The 23539-nt window shown below is 33.1% G+C and overlaps 1 protein-coding gene across 1 annotated transcript in view; it reads left to right on the top strand.

The window, feature by feature from the left end:
• The window catches only part of LOC136027684 (protein slit-like), a 184324-nt gene that overhangs the window by 146880 nt on the left and 13905 nt on the right, over positions 1-23539 (top strand). The window contains exons 22-23 of the mRNA XM_065705131.1: positions 3013-3153; positions 7578-7710. Coding sequence (XP_065561203.1) covers positions 3013-3153; positions 7578-7710 — 274 coding nt within the window. The remainder of the gene's footprint in view (positions 1-3012; positions 3154-7577; positions 7711-23539) is intronic.

The raw sequence follows: 23539 nt of genomic DNA, 5'->3' as shown, positions 1-23539 counted from the left end.
CTATTTATTCTACGGCCTTTCTGGCCGTAGAATAGAGCGAGGTATTAACGAGGGTACAAACCCCCTCGTATACATAATAAAAATATAAGATTATGAAAGTTTGTTACGTAAGTTAATTCTTAAGTTACGTATATTTTTTAATAAAAAAAACCTTCGTTAAAAATTAAAAGTTCTAGTTGCCTTTTTAAGTAACCGAAAAATTGGAGGGCAACTAGGCCTCCTTCTCCACCCCTTATTTCTCATCAAAACTAAGAAAAAGCCATTTAGCCAAAAAGAATTAATATACAAATTTCATTTTAATAATTTATGTGCGGAGAGCCAAAACCAAACATGCATTAATTCAAAAACGTTCAGAAATTAAATAAAAAAAGCTATTTTTTTTTAGCTGAAAGTAAGGAGCGACATTAAAACTTAAAACGAACAGAAATTACTCCGTATATGAAATGGGTTGGCCCCTCCGCAATCCCTCCCTCTTTACGCTAAAGTTTGACTCTTTGCCACAATTCTACTTTTTAAAACAATTAAAAACTTTAACGTAAAGAGCGAGGGATTGTGGAGGGGAACACCCATTTCATATACGGAGTAATTTCTGTTCGTTTTAAGTTTTAATTTCGCTCCTTACTTTCAGCTAAAAAAATTAGTTTTTTTATTTAATTATTAGTAAAGACGGCGTGAGTAGTGAAGATGTTAAAAAGTAGAATAGACAAGGCTCAAGGTGTTTTTCCTAGTTGTAAAAATTTTGGAAAATTGAAAGATAAGTTTGAAAACCAAGATTAGAACATTGGAAGCTACAGTGACGGACAGTGGTCAACTATGGTTTGAAAGCATGCGTGCTCCGATAAGCAGATGAAGATTTGCTAGATGTTTCCCATAGAAATTGCCTACGAACCGTTCTGGGTACCCGGCTGACTGCCCGTATTTCAAACAGTAGTCTGTACAGAAAGTGCGGTTCAATCTCGCTTTCTAGGGCTATAATGAGAGAAAGGTTGAGATGGCTTGGGCACTTCTGCGGATGAAGGATGACAGATTGCCGAAAATTGTCCTTTCAGGCTAACCGTCCAGGGTACGGAAAGCAGGTCGTCCGCGGTTGGGAGGATGCCATAAAGAAACATTTAAGAGAAATGGCAACCTCCTGGGAGGGTGTAAAGAGGGATTCTTTAAATAGATTGGGATGGAGGAGGAGTGTGCGTAGCTGTGTTGGCCTCAGGTGGCTTGATGCTGCGGCGAGTTGTTAGTAGTAGTAGTAACAGCAGTAGTGTTTGGATTGTTAAATCTTAACGGGTTCCATTCAAAAACAAGTTTCTATTATAAAGAAGGAGAAAAAGTCAATTTTATATTAGTTACTTTCTTTTAGAAATTTCCGACTTTGGAGTTACTTTTAAAGTGATTTTTTTCGAATCTCAAAAATAAACATTTAAACCATAAAATACCCAGAAAATTAAAACAAGACAGCAAAGTAGAAGTTTAACAAAAGCTGTAAAATCACCTGTAAGAGAAAAAGGTCTCAAACAACCCTTTGTTAATCTGACACTTATTAAAAAAAAAAAAAAAAAAAAAAAAAAAAAAAAAAAAAAAAAAAAAAAAAAAAAAAAAAAGAAAATAGGCTAGATAGCTGTTTTATCTTTGTCATCTATAGCTCGACATCCCCTATAATCTACTAATCAGATGGATTAATCGAGATTAGTTAAGATAAACTTAGAGCAATCTTTTGCGTGAATCTTATTGTCCGCATATCAAAATCCGTGAAAAAAGGGGTGTCCTTTTTTTCTTCTAAGAAAAGTTATTCATCACCTTTGGAACACAGTAAATTACTGTCAAACTGATGTTTGGAAATGTATAAAGCTGGCGAACAATGAAAACCTGTAACGAGATCTGTTGAAGGATTTGTTTTTGGCCTCAAAGCCGAGAATAAGTATTGCAGGTCAACCGGAGACGGGTCATGTGAAAACTCACAGTAAATATTATTGATAGTTTTTTCAATTCGTTTCTTTTTAAGAATGCTGTTGAAACACTAAACCTCCCTTTATTATCTTTGTTTAGCATATATATATATATATATATATATATATATATATATATATATATATATATATATATATATATATATATATATATATATATACATATATATATATATATATATATATATATATATATATATATATATATATATATATACATATATATATATATATATATATATATATATATATATATATATATACATATATATATATATATATATATATATATATATATATATATATATATATATATATATATATATATATATATATATATATCCATATATATCCATATATACCACATACATACATATATAAATTTTGAAAAATTAAATTGATGGAATTTTAAATTTTATTAATTTACAGTTTATACTACTTAGATTTATATAAATATATATATATATATATATATATATATATATATATATATATATATATATATATATATATATATATATATATATATATATATATATATATATATATATATATATATATATATATATATATATATATATATATATATATATATATACATATATATATATATATATATATATATATATATATATATATATATATATATATATATATATATATATATATATATATATATATATATATATATATACATATATATATATATATATATATATATATATATATATATATACATATATATATATATATATATATATATATATATATATATATATATCCATATATACCATATACATACATATATAAATTTTATATATATATATATATATATATATATATATATATATATATATCCATATATACCATATACATACATATATAAATTTTGAAAAATTAAATTGATGGAATTTTAAATTTTATTAATTTACAGTTTATACTACTTAGATTTATATAAATTTTTTATTACTTTTTCTTATTTACTTCAATATTTCTGTCTATTCTATTTCTGAAAATATGACGTATAAAGAGATGAAAATTATAAATTTAGGTTGGACCTGGGTGTCCTCAGTTTAGTTCAGACATTGAAGAAGAAAAAGAAGAAAGTCAACCATTGTCCCCTCCTCAAGATGCTAGACAATCTGGTGGCCTTGCTGAGAAGTTTGAATTGAAAAGACCGTACGCGAAACAGGTTAGATTTTGCTTTAAATGGTTTTTCATGTCATGTTTTAAAAAAATTATTGAAAATCTACGGGGCATCCCAGCAGGCAATTAGCTTAACTGAAAAGCGATGGTTTTATTATATAAGATTGTTTTTATTTGAATAATTAACTTTATTTCTGTATCTACCTTTTTTGCCGAGATTCATAGGTTAAAACATAAAATCTCGACTGATCCAGTAGTGAAATAACTGCTGATAGTTGCTGAGGTAATAAAAAATGATAGTTGGTAATCATTTTTGATAGTTGCTAAATGATAATAAATCAAATTTCTAAATCAAAATGATAGTTGGTAAAAAATGATAGTTGCTGAGGTAATAAAAAATGTAAATGAGGTGATAGTTGCTGAGGATCTATTAAACAGTTCGTGGTAACGAACTATAAGTAAGGAGCCACCTGGCTCAATACTAACCGAAACCTTAAAAACCGTAATTTTTATACCGATAGATATATTAAAAGAATCAGCTTATTATGCTGATTTCAAATATGTAAATTTCTTTAAGCTTAGTCTTACCTATTAAAGGGTACGAGTCTGAAAAAAATGCCTGATTATTAAAGAAAAGGGAGTAAATACCCCCAAAGAGTCATAGAATATTAATGAAAATCATGCCATCAGATTCAGCGTATCAGAAGACCCTACCGTTAAGGTTTCAAGCTCCTACGTGCAAAAATGCGGAATTTTTTATTTTTTCCCAGAACACATATCACAGATGCGTGTTCATTATTATTATTTTTTTTTCCAAGGGCGATCGTATCGATCCAGTGGTCGTAGAATATTGCGAGAGGTCTCATTTGAACAGAAATCAAAAGTTCCAGTGCCCTTTCTAAGAGACCAAAAAGATTGGAGGGCAACTAGACACCCTCCCCCGCCCCTTTTCCCAAAATCGTCTGATAAAAATTTTGAGATAGCTATTTTGTTCATCATAATTGAAAGGCCGCATAACTATTCCTTTGAATATAACATGACCCCCCCCCCCTACCCAAAGCCATTGTATACGCAAAGTATTCAATATTTATTTGTTATGCAAACATTTTCATATTGGGGGGACGAATTTTCTGCCGGGGGTTTTTCACGGGGAATTTTCCATGAAGAGGGAAGTCTCCAAGGGGTAAAATTATCAGTGGAACAGAAATTATTTTGTATATGAAAAGGATTGGACCCTCCTCAACACCTTGCTCTTTACGCTAAAATTTGAATTATGTCCCAATTATTTAAGATGCGACTCGTAAAACACAAGGTCGTTTAATTAGAACAATAGGAAGCTTTTTTAAAATTGTCTAAAAAACTTTAGGGTAAAGAGCGAGTTGTCGAGGAGGGGGCAATCCCGTTCATATACATAATAATTTCTGTTCGTTTAAAGTTGTAATGTTGCTCGTTACTTTTAGTTGAAAAAAATTGTTTTTTTATTTACTTAAATCATGTAAGGCCCAGGCTATATATATCATCAATCACTCTGACAAGCCACAGAGAAACATAGTCAGAAACTTTTCGTTCTTTTATTGGCTCACCGTTTCAGACAAAAGAACTGAAAAAAAAAGATTTTAGTAAACAAAAAAAAAGGTTTTAGAAAGGTAGAGTTATTTGTCTCTCCGAAAATTGAATCTAATTGTTTGCCTCGATTTGTCTATCACCTTGTTAACTCCAAAAATTATTTGATATAATTCTAAAAAAAGGGGAGGGGTTATTTTTTCTCCAGAAAACTGAATCATGTGGTTGGCTTAAAAAAGTACGGCACAAAAATCAACTAATGGAATTAATCCAAACTTTTGATACGGAAACGTGCGAAAGTAGTCTCCCCTTTTCCTCTCCTCTCCGTTTTCAAAAAGTACGATTTCAGTGGGCTTTCCCAGTTGGCCAAGTCTAGACAGTTGGAAAAAAACTTGGTCACCCGTTCCCCTGCATGTCTAATGGATATAGACTGTCATGAGTAAACCCTAAATCTTGGTCGCCACTGCGATTCCAGTGCGCTTTCCTAGTTGGCTAAGTCCAGAAAGTATGAAAAATAAATTTTATCTGGGCTCATAGCTCGAAAAATCTCAGTCACCTGTTCGTTCCACTTTGAACGAATTCCCTCCTGTTGATGAACCCTTGTTGATAACATTTTTTTTTTCATTTTCTAATGAAATTTTTGATATATGGGTGCTATGTATTTTATTTCCTTGAAAATTCACTAACCTGTATGAATTTTTTAACAACTAGTATTTTTAACAACTTACTAAAAATCCTATATATTTTTCTGTGTGAATTCTATTGATCTGCACGAATTTGCTGTTAAATTTTTACGTTCATGCCCCTCCCCCTCTTCAGCTATTATATGGATGTTCCCAATTTGAATACTCTTCTATGTTTGCCCTATATTTTTTTTGCTCTTAAGTTTATTAATCTACACGAATTTGCTGTTTATTTTTCACGACCCTGCTCACCCTTACTCAGCTATTTTGTGAAGTTTCTGTTAGTTTTTCTCTGTTTCCAATTGGAATATTATTTTATGTGGGTCCTATATGTTTATTTTGCTTTAAAGCTTCTTAATCTGTTTAAATTTGCGGTTTATTTTTCACGATCATGTCCCCCTCCCTCTTCTGTTGTCTTACGGGTGTTCTGATGGTTTTTGAATGTTTTCACGATTAATATTCTTTTTTATGGATCCTTTATTTTTATTTTTCTCAAAAGTGAATTAATTTGCATGAATCTGCTGGGTTTTTTTTACAAGCATGTCTTTGACTGTTTTGTATCTGCAAACCCTCGGCTGTTTTGTGGATATTCTGATGGTTTTCGGCTGTTTCCTTGGCGCTTGAGAATCAACATATTCTCAAGCACCCTCATATTCTGAAGCAATCCCCCAGAAAATTCCGTCATACGAGAAGTTCCACCCGCAGAAATCCCCCCCTAAAAAGCTGCCCCTGAATAAATTCCATCCTCCATGGAAAATTTCTCACCACACAAAATTGAGGCCCGCCTCCTATATAGAATAAGTTTTGCTCATTTATTTTAGGGTTTAATGTTATTCTTTACTTTCATAACATTTGAACTGTTAGATTCCATTAATTTTTTTTTCAATTTTGTTGCTTAAAAAGGCTTGTTAAATTTCATTAAAAATTCAGACATATCGTCAATCTGTTACCCTTAGGATATCTGATCGGTAGTTCGAGTTACCCATTTTGTACTTTCTCTGTGGCTGCTCACTTTTTTATGTGGAAGAATTTTCCAGGGAATGGAGGAATTTTCAAGTGGGTTTTCAGGGGGGATTTCCGAGGTTGGGTATTTTCTGGGACATGTGCCTAACATCGACTGGGATGAAAGTCTAATTGAAATTTTGCTAACTTGACTGTAATATCTTCATATTCCTCAAATTAAATATAGAAATGAGGTTTTATTCAGCTGATAAAAAGCAAAGGATGTAAATGTTTGGTTTGCTTTTTATGTGTCACGAGAAAACATTACATTAGATAAATCATTATGCAATGTCAGTATATTTCATGCACGGCTGCCGATTATGAGAGGGAAATGCCTCACCTCCACATTTTTTCCCCTCCCTTAGTTCTTTGGGCAACGGTATACTGTCGTTTGGTTTTCCTATATGTATATTTCCTATATTCCTATATGTATATAGGAAGAGGTCTTTTCGCTTTTTGAATTTTTCTTTAAAAAACATATTTTAATCTTTGATTTAACTTAACTATTATATTTTTACCTTTCTTTGTCCCGTTTTTTTTTAATTTTTTGTTTGCGAATCTTGATAATTACTTTTGTTATTTAGTTAATAGTTTATATAGCTTCTCGTATTATATTGATCATACTTCATTTTTGTAAATATGAAACATTTATGTAAGCGAGTATGTATTTTTGATTTCTTAATCCATAGAGTGGCTTTTTTGTCAAGCTAATGTATTCGATCGTGCCTTTTTCTTGACAATGTACGGGAATGTCCTTATTAAGTTTCTGGAAACCCAAGGAGGTGGGTTCGAAGTTTTCCCAAAAATTTAAATTTTAAAATAGTGTACTTTTCTATGTATTTTTTTTTCTTTTGAATGCTGTTAAAATATTTCTGTTTTTCATTTGTTTTTTCATATTCAAATATTTAGATTTTGTCTCTCGTTGGTTTGACAATAATAGGAATATTTATCATTTTTAAAATTTAAGAAGCCGTTTTCAGTTAAGTAATAGATTAAAATTTCGCTTGAATCTTGAGTGACGGTATGAGGAAAAAATCTCACGGTCTGAGGGAAGGGAAGGAGGCCCAGTTTTGGTGTGTAGCCCCCTCAGGCTCCATGGCCATCTGCAGCCTTTGGGTTTTAGTTATTTGCATTTTACTGTTTTCATTTGTCATGCTATTAAATTTTGATTGTGTTTTTTATTATGTGTATGCTCTTTTTTAATTTTCTTTTTTTTATATAGTCGGCTCTGCTGTCATTGATCGATCCGTGTGAAACAAACCGGTGTAAGAAAGGACGTTGCATTCCACGAAAGGACAGACGATCTTATGTATGCAAATGCTTAACTGGACACACTGGGAAGTACTGCGAAACAGGTAAGCCAAAATGGAAAATCTTTTGATTGTAGCTTAAATAATTCTGACGATTTTATTGTGCGATCAATTATGGGAGAATTGGAAAAACCAAAGATTTTTTGATTTTTTTTAAATTTTTTTATAGAAAGAAAGAGTTTATTTATCATCAATAAACATAACAAAATCTGAAGCAAGGCTTGTTTAGGTACATAATCACCCCACTAGGCCTATATATAAACCAACTTATGAAAGGTGATGACAATTAAACACCAAAACAAGAAGTGACGAAAAAAAAAAACATTTGGTACCTCCCACCACCAATCCATCAAGCCAAAAAAATCAAATAATTGAATTAACTTAAAATATAAAGAAACTAGAGAATTCATCACCCATCTTTCTTATAAACCCTAAAACAAGGTCTCTCAGCAAAATGGATCTTACTCGGGTTTGTTTCCTGTACAATATTATGTGGCAAAGTATTCCAGGCACTAGAACAAACATGGCGCACAGAAAACTTCGATCGTGTAGTAGCTACTCTAGGATTCCTATATTGGATTAAGTTTAAATTTGGATTAAATTTAACTAATTGGTTATTTTACCCTGTAATTAATTACTGTATTTCAAATAACCCGTATATTATAAATTAAAAAGCTTAAAATTTGCAATCACAGAGGAGATTGTTTTGGGCTTCCGTAAACATCTTGAATCAAACGCTTGGCGAACGTCTGAAGACTCATACCACTTTCTTAGCAACAAGGCTTAATGAAGGCCTAATTAGCTATAGAAAATAAAACTCTGGGTCTGGGTTTACCTTAGGTTTTACTGACATTTCCTTTGCATTTGAAAGACCTTACGAAAGAGGAATGCGTAAAATATTCTGAAAGAATGGTGGCACATAATTGTCGGGCATCAATGTGGGGAAAAAGGGTCTTAGAGCCCGTAACCTTGAAACGTCAAAAATTCTAACCATAAGTAGCTTCTTAGTTTTTAGGGCAGAGGAAAAGCTTGCATAGCTGCGCTCACCTCAGGTGGCTTTCTTTGCATTAATATTTGTAGTTTCTTATTTCCTTCATAAAAGACAAGGATCTATTTCTGTGTTTGTGCAATTTAGAACCCCCCCCCCCCCCCACTTCCCCTCTCTCTATTGGCGAATTTCTGTGCACATGTATGCTTACAGTCTAAGATGCCTTGAAACTTATGTGCCTTTGGTGAAAAGGGTAATCTAAGTCCATAGGTGCCAACTTCAGTATATTCTGGAGCCCCAAAACTGAATTGGAGGTATCGCTTAAAGTGGGTATAATTTTCTTTTTCCATCCCTTGGCAGATTTGACTCCATTTCTTTTGTTTTTGCGTCCTTGAATAATTTAATGCTCCGAGTGGGATCGTTGAATGTTTGATCTGAAAGTTTAATTTGTGCGTGGAGTTAGATAAAAGCTTACATTTTGTCACAATCCGGGTGTAAACCAGACAATTATTTTTCTTTTGGGGGGGGAGGGTATCAGAAGCATTTTTCCCGTTTTTTTTTTCATTGGTACACTCAAGGATATTGTATATATATATATATATATATATATATATATATATATATATATATATATATATATATATATATATATATATATATATATATATATATATATATATATATATATATATATATATATATGTATATATATATATATATATATATATATATATATATATATATATATATATATATATATATATATATATATATATATATATATATATATATATATATATATATATATATATATATATATATATATATATATATATATATATTTTACTCAAATACATGCAATTTTTTTCGCCCGAATATCATTTTCATTCGTCTTTCTCTCCCTCCCACTTTCTCGTTGCTCTCTCTCTCTCTCTCTCTCTCTCTCTCTCTCTCTCTCTCTCTCTCTCTCTCTCTCTCTCTCTCTCTCTTTTGAACTTGATTTATTGTTAAATTTAAGTTTATTTTTATTATGAGTTATTTTTAAGGCTCTCACTTACTTTTTCTTCTATTTAGCTAATGGAGGAAAATATTGGCTATACACTTGTCACTCTCTTTAAAAGTCGACATCTAATAGATTAGTACTACTCTAATAGTAGCCCTCAAATAAGAAGCGCTCTCTCTCCTCTAATAATAGGCGTCATTCCTCTCTCTCTCTCTCTCTTTTGAACTTGATTTTATTGATGGTTTTTAGTTTTAACTGGATTTTTCTTATAAGCTATTTTTAAGGCTCTCACTTATTTTTTCTTCTATTTAGCTAACGGGGGAATATATTGGCTATATACTTATCACTCTCTTGGAAATTCCACATTTATTAAAATAGTTCTGCTCTAATAGTAGGCCTCAAATAAGTAGCTTATTTAAAGCCCATGTTAAAATGGGCCCAGCTAAAAAAAGTAATTACTCCGAGTCGTTCAGAAGTTAAATTGATTAGATCCATTAGTCAGCTGTAGAAATTCACCTATAAAACTTAAAAAAACAAAAACATTTGTCATTTAAAGATCTAAGAGTTGGGCCCTCAAGCCCAGGGGCCTCCCAGGCTGCATTTTATACTAGCCTGTTGGATAATGCAGTCTAGGTTGTGACGTGGCTTTTCTTATTCAAAACGTGTTATGTTAGGAGTCGCAACTTTTACAGGACACCAAGAAAGCCAAAGAGCATGTTTTGAAGTTTTTGACTGTTATTAAGGACCACCTGTTCACAATTTCTTAGAGAAATTTTTGGGAATGTTGGTAAATTTGTTGGTAATAATTTTTTTTTTAGGCATCCAATATAGGACCAACTAAAATTACATACCTAAAGGTCTTTTTCCTAATTATTTCTGTGAATGAGAAAACGAGAAAACGGGAGAAAATGTGACTCTTAGAAATCAATGGCGTAATTTCGTCAAAATTCTGCGAAAGGTGAGGGGAGGGGGGTTTAAAGCTGGAGCCGATTCTCCCAAGTCCAATGAAGATTACAGTGAAAAATAAGCCGCATAGTACCATAAGGGCAAAGGTAAACTTGAAGGAAACTGATCTGTTTCTGTTGGTGCTTGAAATATGTAGGCATACCTTAGTTTTGACAAGATTTTTGACGACGCTAAATTTCAGCTGGGGGTGGGACCAAGTGGATCCATAACAAATTACGCCCTTGCTAAAAAATAATGAAAACAATAGAATATGAGAAAACAGATTGAGCCAATCGATTGAAATTCCTCAATATAAGAGGGCGAATTGGAAATCCGAGTTTTACATAAAATGTTACATAGCACCCTTTGATTTACTGGAACTAAGTTGGATAGGATAATAATCAAACAATATACTTTGTTATATTTTGGAATAAATGAAGTGGTTGTGAGTCACCTGTCAAAATAGTGGTGTCTCATTCCCTTGAAACCGCTGCCAAATCTTAAAATACCGGGACGTACTTCAATATTTCTTATCACTTTTGGCTTTCGTTTTGGGATAAGATTGGTTACTCTGTTATCCATTGATTCTTTCTGAATGTCGGCACTTAGGAATAGGCATTCATACATGATGACAACTGCCATGTTACGTGGACATTTTGATCATTGGGATTGATGGCCAGTCTTTCATTGAACCGATCGAAAATATTGCCAGCATCTCTTGTTTGATTTCAACTTTATCTGAAGGGAATTAAGATACTGAACGGTCCGAATGAAATATTGTCTTTTTAGAAGGGTGAGAAGCATTCAGATACATCTGTTATTTGCTTTAATGAGACCTTTTTAATCGACTACAGATTTTAAAACAATGTAATATAAAATTACACACAATGATAAAATATATATTTAAGTATATTAAGTATGTAACGATGTTTGCACAATGTATTATTTATTTATTATTATTGTTTTCTTTTCGGTTTTAGACCAGGGCACTTCGTATCGAAAGAGTTGTTGTAGAAACTTCGAAAATGGCTCATTCTATTGGAAATTGAAAGGACAGTACCCTTTTTAATAGTCAATTGTGAATGAAGGGCAACTAACCTCCCTCCCACGCCCATTTACTCAGACACACATAATCACAACTTTGTGATTGTCATTTTGTTCAACGTAGTTAAAATGCCTGAAAATTATTCCTTTGAGAATGACAACTCCCCTACAGCCCCCAGAGCAAGGGTAGTAAGCCATGCCCTGGGGGCATATAAGGTCTATATAGAAAGGGTGATCGTATAAACTTCGGAAGGGGGTCATTGGATTGATAATCAGAAGTTTAGCGCACTCCTTAAGACTCAGTGTGACTGAAGGGCAACTACCCCCCCCCCCTCACCACACACAAACGCAACGTAATGTCCCGAAATGCATCCAATTGAAATTTTAAGATAGGAATTTTATTTAAAATGGTTGAAAGATCATATTACAAGACTTTCGGGGTTGAAACAAACCCCCAAAGCCTAGGGGCAAGAGTTGTAAATTATGCCCTGAGGGCATTTAAGGTTTTATGGAAGGGATGGTTATATAAACTTTAGACGAGTCTCATTTGGCTGAAAATTGGAAGTTATACTTCCCTTCTAAGAGTCAAAAGTGATGGAGGGCAACCATCCATTCCCCTTCCCCCCGACTACCTTTCTTTTCACCAAACGCATTTAATTGAAATTGTAAAATAGCCATTTTATTTAAAATAGTCCAAAGAACACATAACAGTGCCTCTAGGGTGGGAACAACCCCCGGGGCAAGGGCTGTAAGTTATGTCCTTGGGATTTCTAAGGTTTTTATGGAATAGCTGTTTTTATTAACTTCAGCTGAGGCTCGTTTGATGTGCAATAGGAAGTTATAGTGCTCTTTTTAAGAGTCAAAAGTCATTTGAGAGCAACCAGAACCCCCCCCCCCCCATCCCCGTCCATCATTTTCCCCAACATATCCAATCAGTTGGTATAGCAATTTGTTCAGTGTAATTGAAGGGTCCGGACATTATGTCTTTGAGGATGACAACCACCTCACAGCTCTCAGGGCAAGGGTTGTAAGATATGCCCTGGGGGCATATAAGGTTTTTACAGAATGGGTTGTCGTATAAACTTCAGATGGGGCTCATTTGATTTGAAATTGGAAGTTATAGTGCCCTATTTAAAATTCAAAAGTGATTTTAAGTAACCAGCCCCCTCCTCCTCACGCCCATCATTTTCCAAAAAGAAACTTCCAAAAAAGCATTGAGAAACCTATTTTTCAGCATTGCTGAAAGGATTAGTAATTATGCGTTTGGGGATGTCAACCCCTCCGCCCCGAGGCCTCAGGGCAAGGGCTGTAAGTTAGGCAATTCGTTTATTGTTTACATATATTATATATTATTGAGAAACGGTATGCATGTTTGACTACTACTTTTCTAAAATACGAAGGTTATTAAGGTGAGTCTTTCAAGGAATGTTGAATTATATCAAAACATGCTATGTGTATATGGGTTGTTCAAAAGGGTTTAACTCAGGAATGACTGAGTATATAAATTTGGAACTTTAGGGAAATGATAAGGAGATGATCAATTGACCAAATAGGCAACATTTGCACGCTACTACTACTACAACTAACGCTGCTTCTACTGCTACCGTAACTACTACTACCACTACTATCGCTAAAACTGCTACTTCTGTAGCGGGTACTACTAAGGCTAAGGATATTGAAATAAACATCTGAGGAAACGTTGCGGGGAAACGCTGTACTAAATCAAAGCATATTATGTGCATACAGATTGATAATACGGCCTATCAGCATTTTTTAGAATGGATTATCGTATCAAGAGGAAACATCAGGGGTATCATGAGTAGGATATTCAGTTGACCAAAAGGCAACATGAATCTGCTACTACTGCTATTATTATTGCTGCTACTACTGTTACTACTGCTGATAATAATACACTATTACTGCTACTACAGTTCCTACTGCTACACTACTACTGTGATACTAGTACAATTAAGGCTATGTGTAAGAAGTTAAAAATTTGACAGAATATTGAGGGGAGTTTGAAGTAAATCAAAACACACTGTGTATATGCAGTTTGTCATGAGGGCGTATCCCAAGAATGGATTTGGGTATTAAGTTGAAACTTTCCGAGAATGCTGAAAGGGAGAGATCAATTGACAAGAAGGGGATATATGCATGTCACTATTAACACTACTACCACTACTACTTTTACTAATACTGCTACTGCTGCTAAACTACTCAAACTACTACTTCAATTGCAATGGATTTTAAGGCCTAGAGTGTTAAGGTAAAAAGGGTGTCAAAAGGGGATCAAAAGCGCAAATCAGCAATAATTTTGGAACGGCTTACCGTTCCAAGGTGAAACTTTCGGGGTATCATGAAAGAGATGTTCAATTGATCCAAAAGCAAGATATACATGCTACTATCGCTATAATACTGCTGCTACTACTGTTACTAATACTACTGATGCAACATTAACACTAAAACTACTTCTCCTACTACCATTGCAACTACTGTGATACTAGTACTATTAAGGCTTTTTCTATGAAGGTAACGTTTGAGAAAATATTAATGGTAAATTTGAACTAACAAAAGACACTATATGCGCTTAGAATGTCAAAAGGGCGTATCATAAGAATTGGTTTGTGTATTAAGTTGGAACATCGCGTGTTGAAGGGGATGTTGAAAATAAAACAAAGCTGATATGTGCATACTGCTACTAATCCTACTACTGCCACTATAGCTACTGCTACTACATAAGCTAAGGGTGTCAAGGTGAAGCTTTCAAGGAATATCTAGGCAGACGTTGAACTAAATCAAAACGAACTATGGTGATGTAGATTGTCATTAGGGTGACAAAGCAATATCACAATAACGGCTTCTACTACTAAGTTGATCCTTTCAGGGTAAATTATGGCAGATTTTGAACTAGCCAGAAGACACTATGTACACTTTTAATTCTGCTTCTACGATTACTATAACTAATGACACTAAGTTGAAACGTTTAGGGGGAGTTTCAATTAAACGAAAAAACTATATGCATGCCTGTATTAAAAGAGCGTATGAACAACATCATAGGCAGCGCTGCTCTAGCAATATCATTGATATTTTGAAGGAGTTAATTTGTTTGGAAACTAAAAGTTCTAGTGCCCTTTTTAGGAGTCAAATGTGATTGGAGGGCAATCAACTTTCCAATCCAGTTTCCCTGAAAGAGACTATGCCAATATAAAACGAACAGAAATTAATTAAAAACAACCTTTTCTACAAAATAAGTTTTTCAAGACAAAGTAAAGAGCTCCATTAAACCAAAAATTAACAAAAATAGGATCAAATAACCTACCAAGCGTAAAACTACCACAAATCAGCATCAATGAATAAATAAAACCCAAAACGAACAGCAATTACAATAAATAACCGAGTCAAACTCAAAACGACCGGAAATTAACATGATTAGGGCTCACAACGCCTATGCCTTCTCAAAACTAGAATATAATTCCCGCTTTGCTGAAAACATTTAAATGTTTTCACTTATTCAACTTTAATAAATCAAAAATTATTAAGATTTGAAAAAAATAAATATGAGCACATATCGAACAATAACATCATCCAAAGGATCGATTCTTGATACTTATTCAAAATATATAAAAATCACCAAATTTAATGGTAAATTTGCTCATTTTATAAAAAAGGGAAAAAACCCAAAACATCAAATGATCTTAATGAAAATCACATCATCAGATTCAGCATGCCAGAGAACTCTACTAAAGGGGTTTCTTGCTCCTATGTACAAAGATTTTGGATTTTATATTTTTTCCAGAAGAAAAATCACGGATGTGTGTTTATTTGTTTTTTTTTTGTTTTTTTTCCCAGAGGTGATCGTATCGAACCAGTAATCGTAGAAGACCGGGAGAGGGCTCATTTTGATCGGAATCGAAAGTTCTAGTGCCCTTTTTGAGTGATCAAAATATTGGAGGTCAGTTAGCCCAACTCCCCAGCTCATTTTTTTCCCGATGTCCCCCGGACAAAATTTTTAGATAGTTATTTTTTTTCAAGAAGTCCAAACTTTTAGTAATTATGTCTTTGAGGATGAATTACACCCCCCCTTCCCCCACAGTCTCCAGGAAAGGGCCGCAAGCTATGAACTTTGCCCATTTAGTTTACATATAGTATTGGTTATTGCGAAGTATACTGATGTTTTCAGGGGGACTTTTCTAGTGGATGGATGGGGGTTACGTGGGAGGATCTTTCCAATGAGGAATTTTTAATGGGAGAAAGGGAATTTTTTAGGAAGGGAGAGCTATATTTCCCAGCATTATTAAAAAAAACAAGTTTTTTTCAACTGAAAGTAAAGAGAAACATTAAAGCTTAAAACGAACAGAAATTATCACGTATATGAGTGGGGTCGCCCCCTCGTCAATATTTCGCTCTTTATGCTAAAGTTTTTTTTTAGTACTTTTAAAATAGCTTTTATTCTAATTAAACGGTATTTGGTATTCAGGAGTCATTCTTAAAGAATTGGGACAAAATTTGAACTTGAGCGTAAAGAACGATGTATTGATGAGTGGGCGGCCCCCCTCATGTACGTGATAATGTTTGTTCGTTTTAAGATTTGATGTTTCTCCTTACTTTCAGTTGAAAAAACTTGTTTCCTTATTTATTTTTAAGCTGACAGTTCATATTCATTTTTATTAATAAAGTGCAAATTATGTTCTGGCCTTGAGAAGACCAGGGGTTGTGAGCTCTACTTATGATAATTTCTTCTTGTTTTGAGTTTTACTCTTGGGTTTCATATATTTATTTATGCTGATTTGTGGTAGTTTTACGCTTGGTAGATTATTTTATTCTAATTTTGCTCATTCTTGGTTCAATTGATGTCTTTCCTTTTCCTTGAAAACTTATTTTGTGGCAGAAGTTTTTTTAATCAATACAACTAATAAAAATATTAGTTGATACAATAAAATAACGAACAAATAGTATAATAGAATAATATACTACTGCTACTAACAACTCACTGCAGCACCAAGCCGCATGAGGTCAATACATCTACGCACGCTTCTCCTCCATCCCGATCTATTCAAAGCCTCCCTCCTTACACCCTCCCAGGAGGTTCCCGTTTCCCTTAAATCTTTCCTTCCGACATTCTCCCACCACAAGGCGTGACGACCTGCTTTTTGCTTGGCCTAGACGATTGACCAACAAGGACAATCTTTGGCAATCCGTTATCCTTCATTCGAAGAGCACGTCCTAGTCACCTCAACCTCTCTCTCGTTAAATAATAAACTAATAATAAAATAATAATAGTAAAAATATAGATTAATAAACAATTTAAATAATAGTAATATAATATATAGAATTATAAAAAAAAATTCATATTTTGGTCTGTTGAATCTATTCATAAAAGGAACTCATTTTCTAAAAATATTCTATTGGCAAAAATAATGTTTCCCGTTTATTTTTAACCCACTACTGTTACATTTACAAAATTAAGTAATCAGTACTCGCTTTGTTTTCCAAGAATTCATAGTCGTGAAACTTTCCTTTCCAAACTTCTCCTTCACTTTTCAAGAGAATCAAAATGTTCAAGTTATTTCAAAGTTTGGGAGCAACTACAGAAAAGGTCTCATCAGCCGCCAAGAAACCAAAAAACTTGAATTATACGCACTTTTATCCCGTCTATAATGGGGGGGGGGGTCCACCATGTGTAAGGCATTGATCCTTAGACTGAAAAACTTACCTAATTTTGAATAATTTCTCAAATTTCATCGATCATTTAACTGGAAGTCTTGTCACTAAGTATATATTTGATTAAAACCAAGTATATACAGTAAAAAAAAAGAAAAAAACGAGGAAAGAATAAAATAAAAAAAACATGAATTTTATTCGAGCTTATTTAAACCTTGATAATGGCACTGTTTCGGCGAAATTATATCTGATTATTTATACCTTTCTTTGTTTTATTTTTGGCTGTGTGATATTCATTTTATTTGCGCTGTTTTGTGCGCTGGTATTGTTTTTTCTCCTCTTTTTTTTTAGCTTTTCTAACAAATAATTTTTTTATTAGTTTTATTATAGTTTTGACGTAAAATACTATTTTTATGTATTTTTATATTTTTATTTTAGGAATAGTGTGTTTTTTTTTGCTTTTAGCTATACTCTTTATTGTTATTAATTTCATACTTATTTTCAAAGAGTTCTTGGGTACAAACTGTAAGTAAGGAGCAAACCGGCTCAGTTGTAGCCAAAACTCTAACAAACGGAATTTTGATACCAATAGGTACATCAAAGAATCGGATTTTTATGCTGATTTCAAATATATAAGTTTTATTAAGTTTAGTCTTACCCACTAAAAGTTACACGCCTGAGAAAATTTGCCTTATTTTGGAAAAAAGGGGGGAAAACACCCTAAAAGTCATAGAATCTTGATGAAAATCACACCACCAGTTTCAGCGTATCAGAGAACCCTATAGTACAGGTTTCAAGCTCTATCTGCAATAATATCGAATTTTGTATTTTTTGCTAGAAGAAAGATCACGGATGCGTGTTTATTTGTCTTTTTTCCCTGGGGTGATCGTATCGCCCTAGTGGTCCTAGAACATAGCGAGAGGGCTCATTCAAAAGAAAATAAGCTCTGTTTAAATGACCCAAAATTGGAAGGCAACTAGGCCCCCTCCCACGCTCTTTTTTCCGAAAGTCACCCGATCAAAATTTTAAGATAGCCATTTTGTTCAGCAGAGTCGAAAAATCTAATAACTTAGAATTTTGAGGGTGACTTAATCCCCCACAGTCCCAGGGGGAAGGGCTGCAAGTTATGAACTTCGCCCACTTTTTACATACAGTATTGGTTATTGGGAAGTATACAGACGTTTTCAGAGGGGATTTTGTGGTGGGGGAGGGGGGGGTTACATGGGATGATCTTTCCATGACGGAAGTTTTTATGGGGAAGGGAATTTTCTATGAAGGGGGTGCCAGATTTTCCGGCATTATTTAAAAAACATCAGAAATTAAATTAAAAAAATTTTCAACCGAAAGTAAGGAACAACATTAAAGCTTAAAACGGACAGAAATTATTTCGTATATGAGGGGGTTCGCCCCCTAGCCAATACATCGCTCTTTACACTAAAGTTTTTTGAGAATTTTCAAAAGAGCTATTTATTCTAATTAAACGACCTTTGTGATTCCGGGGTCATTTTTAGAGAATTGGAACAAAATTCGAACTTTGGTTCGGAAACACCAGTTGGAAACACCAACTGTGCCAGGTACACCAAGAGTGCCGAATAGGTAGCTATTCTTTTTGAACCCTTTAATCATCAGGTTTTACGCACCTATTGAACGTCACTTAAAAAGATCAGGTGATGACTTTAATGAAACAAAAGAACCCTCAGGAAGAGGGACAAGGCTATTTTTAAAATACTTTTCGTTGGTGTTTCCAACTCACAGCTTAGATACCAATATTGGTATCTAAGCTGTGTTCCAACTTAAAGCAACCAGATCGAGTTGTATGCCTTCGCGTTTATTCTGCCACACTTGCAAACTGTGACATAAGGAGAGAAATTTCCTCAGAAGCCAATCTCCTCAAATACGCTGCCAAAAATCGTGGTTTCCCTTTAATCATCTAGGCCAGACGAAAAGAGTGTCCTCGAATTGGGTGAATAGAGAAATAAAACAGTTTTAACAGAGCTTCATCGGAAGAACGAAAAAGTGAAAGAAATGAAGGGGAAATGCTTTGAGCAGATAGGGGTGGAGTAGGGGCATATCCTAGGGTTTAGTATTGCTCTTTATTTTCTTTGAAAATTTTTTTTCGTTTTTTTAAATAAGCAAGGATAGATTTGTCATTTGTGTCAGTGCTTGAAACATGCTACTTGACAAAATTAAACTATTAAGAATGTGGAGGGGGAAAACGAGGTTGAGAACAAATGAAGGAATAAAGTAAGATGTTTATTTTCCGACATTCGCAAAACAAAAGCAGTTAGAGAAAGATTTAACGAATCATTGGCAAATTAAATATAGATTGGGGATTATTGAAACATATAAAGAATGCTTAAACCTTTAAACTTTTTGACTAGTTAAACCCGATGGATTCATAATTGTGGCTAAGCGAAGTGGCTATGTATTCAAAGGATCGATAGGTGGTTCCTATGTATGGACCGCCAGTCATTATTAGAAGCAAAATATTTCATGGGAGAGATACAAGCCATTCAATGTGTATTTAATTTATCAATCACCCAATCTACTTCTACGGTTAATTCCCATTTAGAGATTGTTCAAGACCAAGGGATTTTCAAAGATTCATTTTAGTGTTATTCGTTGTGGCTAGGCAGTGTTGTTTCAATTCTCGAGCTGAAAACGGTCTGAACTAATAAATTATCTTGGCATTTAGTTGTCTCCTAAACAACTCGCACAAATCAACACACTTTACAGCTTTTTCGTTGGCTCAGCTGTCTCGATTGTTAGATAAAATGGAAATTTAGTATAAAAACAAAAGTTGAACTACCAGACAGGAGAATCAACATATAAAATTTGCAAATGTTGTCCAATTTTCATTGGGAGCTAAAAATATTTTCAATCTTTGAGGTGTATTTTTCTTTTCCATTTTCTCTTACTGCAAGATATAAATTGAACGTGCTACATTTCTCCATGGGAATTATTTAAAGAGAGATCACGCCTTTCCTTTGCTATTTTTTCAACTTTCACTGTAGAACTTCTATGAATATGAATTATTCTAGCAGGAGCAGTCAAAAGTAATGACAAGAGTTATAAATTTGACTGTAAAAACATAAAGCGAAATTGTTTCATAAGACTAACCACAATAAAACTGGTAATCCTTCTTTCTCTGTCGCTTCCCAACTTCTCACATTCTAAAAGTAATCAAGTATGTGCAGAAATTGTGGAGACAGAAAAGTTTTCATCAGTTTTGGCACCATCCTTAGAGAAAATTATTTATTTTTCCCCTCCTGTCTAAAAAATGAACTGATATTCTCTCAAAATAGTTAGGAAGGTATATCTCAATATTTTTTCTGCTAAAGCTGCAGGTCAGCCAGAATCTGCTAAGATCCATAGATTCAAAGAAGCAAATATTATTAGTGTCTCAAAGGTCTTTCTCTTATAAAAATCACGTGCATCAGGTCGTGCGTGTCACATGTGTCTAAATGTTTGGAAGAGTTTGGCGGAAATACACGAACTGAGATTAGAATATTAGAAGGTACAGTAATGACACTGGTCAAGTATGGTTCTTAGACGTGGGCGCTTCGGAAGACGCAATAGAATTTGTTATACATTTTCCAGATGAGTTGTCTAAGGATGTTTTGGGTACCCATTCCACTGACCGTATTTCAAAAAGTAAGCTGTAAGCTGTTTTCTAGGACTGTAATGAGAGAAAGTTTGAGAAGGCAAGGACATATTTTGCGGATGACAAATTGCCGAAGGTCGTTATTTTTATTATCCATTTAGGGCCAAACAGAAAGCAGGTCGTCCCCAATGGGATGAGAAGAGGTTATAAGAAAGGATTGAAAGAAAACTGGAACTTCTTGGGAGGTTGCAAAGTTTGAATTGATAGAGATAGAGTAGGAGTGTGTGCAGTAGTTTTGGACTTAGGTAACCTGGTGCTGCACTGAGTTCTTTGTAGTAGTTGTGTTGAATGCATCATGCGTGGTACAAAGAGGAGTGACGTGATAGAAGTGAACTACGCTTGGCAAAACAAGAGGTGTTCCAAAATGTACACCAGGTAATGGAGGGAGCTCATATGGTGGTGCATTGCAGTTTTGTTTCCTTACCTTTTTTTTCTTTATTCATTATTTTTTCAGATGAAACCACTAAACTAAATATATCGTTATCAACTTTTATTGTGTTGGTGAATCAAAAGCAATGACACAAGTTCTGAATTTAGGTGTGACTAAATTTAACTGCCAATAAAACTGTTTTTCAAGATTCAACATCTTAAATTTTCGGAAATGCTCCTCTGTCGTGATCTCTCCCCCTTCTTTAGGCTCTAAAAGTCATCAATTATATTAAAAGGAAATATGTTTGTTTAAATTTAGAAGGTAACTAAATATTGTTCAGTCCAGTGGTGTCAACTTACGAAAATTTGTAAAGTTGGGGGGAATGTATTTTTAAATTTTCAGAAGGGGCAAATGTGTCATTTTTTAATAAACATTTCAACGCAAAAAAAGAAACATTTTTCAATGCTGCAATGGGTTGTTAGTGCTAGTAGTAATAGTAGTAGTATTCCTTCTTCAAAACTCATCATAAACCAAATAATTACAAAATTTATAACTGATCAGAAACTTGTTTTGTTTTTTTAACCTTCTGTTTCCCATTTAAAAAAAAATAGATATAAACTGAATAATTGTGCTCACTATAAACTAGATAGTTATAAAATCTGAAACTAACTATAAATTATAAGCTATTTTCTGAACTTCTTCTTTTACCATTAATAGTGTGATCTGTTAGTAATTCATATTTGCATACTAAATAAATACTTCCCCACTCTTCATAGTAAAAAAAATGCGTACAGCTATTTCAGAATATTTAAAAATTTACTATTCAATATTATTCACCTTTTACTAATAAGTTTATCAGTTTTGTTTCATCCCACCTACAACAGGTGTTGTTTACTAATGGAGCGGCTCGTTGGAGATCAGTTACCTTCAACTATTGGCTTTGATCTACAGAGACCAGGTGCATTAATAGCTTTTTAAAATATCTAGCATTTTCTCCAATTTCTTCTTTAATATCTATATTCTGAATTTTGTTAGCCAAGCTTATCATTTATTTAATTAATTATTTATTTGATTTATTTAATATTTTTATCGTTTATTATTATTTATTTAATTTATTATTATTATTATCATTATTTACTATTTATTATTATTATTTATAATAATATTTATTATTATAATGATATTATTATTATTATTTATTATTATTTATTCATTTATTATCATTTATTTAATTCTCCCGAGTTTGAAGCTTCACAAAAATAAACTTCAAAATAATACAATTTTATTTTTTAGTGATGTTTGAAAATTCTAAAAAATTTAAACACTTCCCTTTGAATTCTTTAGCTTCTATACTAGATATTGTTTTGTAAGAACTATCATTACACTTAAAATGAAACTGAATTTCCACCGCAAAAACAAAAACCAACAAAACCATCCAAAATCAATCTCAAACCATTCAGTTCCCGAGATGTCCTGCAGAAACATTTCTAAGATTCATATTCGGTCTTGTCAGAAAAACACAAGGAACCATGAACACTTTTTTTTCATTAATCAAGTCAGAGACAACAGTATTCACTTTATTTCCCAAAATAACTCCTATGAAATTCCAAGGAAGAATGAATAGAACAAATTTTTGTTGACAAAAACCACGCAGTCATCTTATTTGAATAAAAGTAGTCGGAATGATATGTTTTTTAGTCCACTAGCATTCGAAAAGAAACATTATTTCGAACTCAGGTATTTTTCAATTTTTACGTTTTGAATCGGTTTATAACTTCTTCTCAATAGTCGAATACGTCAATTCACAAAGCGTTAAATCACAAGAAACTAATCTTGGAGGAGATCGGAATAATTAAAAAACGTGTTTCGAAGTTTTTGATTGTTTTCTAGAACTTCAAGAAGGGATTTTTAGACATCCAAGATGCAATAAAAACAATTTTAATATCAGAAGCTCCTTTTTTTTTGGATGAGAAAAGAAGTTTGGCTCACTTTTCAAAAATGATAGAAATTTCTAAAAACATTTAAAACCGAGGAGGATAAGATAAAAAATATCAAATCGACAGAACTTGTTTAGTTTTAAGGTATGGAGACGTAAATCTGAATGTGACAAAACATATCATATAACACCTTTTGAACTACCGCAGCCGTAATAGCCTTGTATTAATATTTTACATTAACTTAAAAAATGTCTTGTCTTAT

The sequence above is a fragment of the Artemia franciscana genome, chromosome 5 (assembly GCF_032884065.1).
Source record: "Artemia franciscana chromosome 5, ASM3288406v1, whole genome shotgun sequence".
NCBI classification, from domain to species: Eukaryota; Metazoa; Arthropoda; class Branchiopoda; order Anostraca; family Artemiidae; genus Artemia; species Artemia franciscana.
The sequence above is the reverse complement of the archived record's forward strand: the minus strand, read 5'-3'. Positions and strand labels throughout refer to the sequence as shown.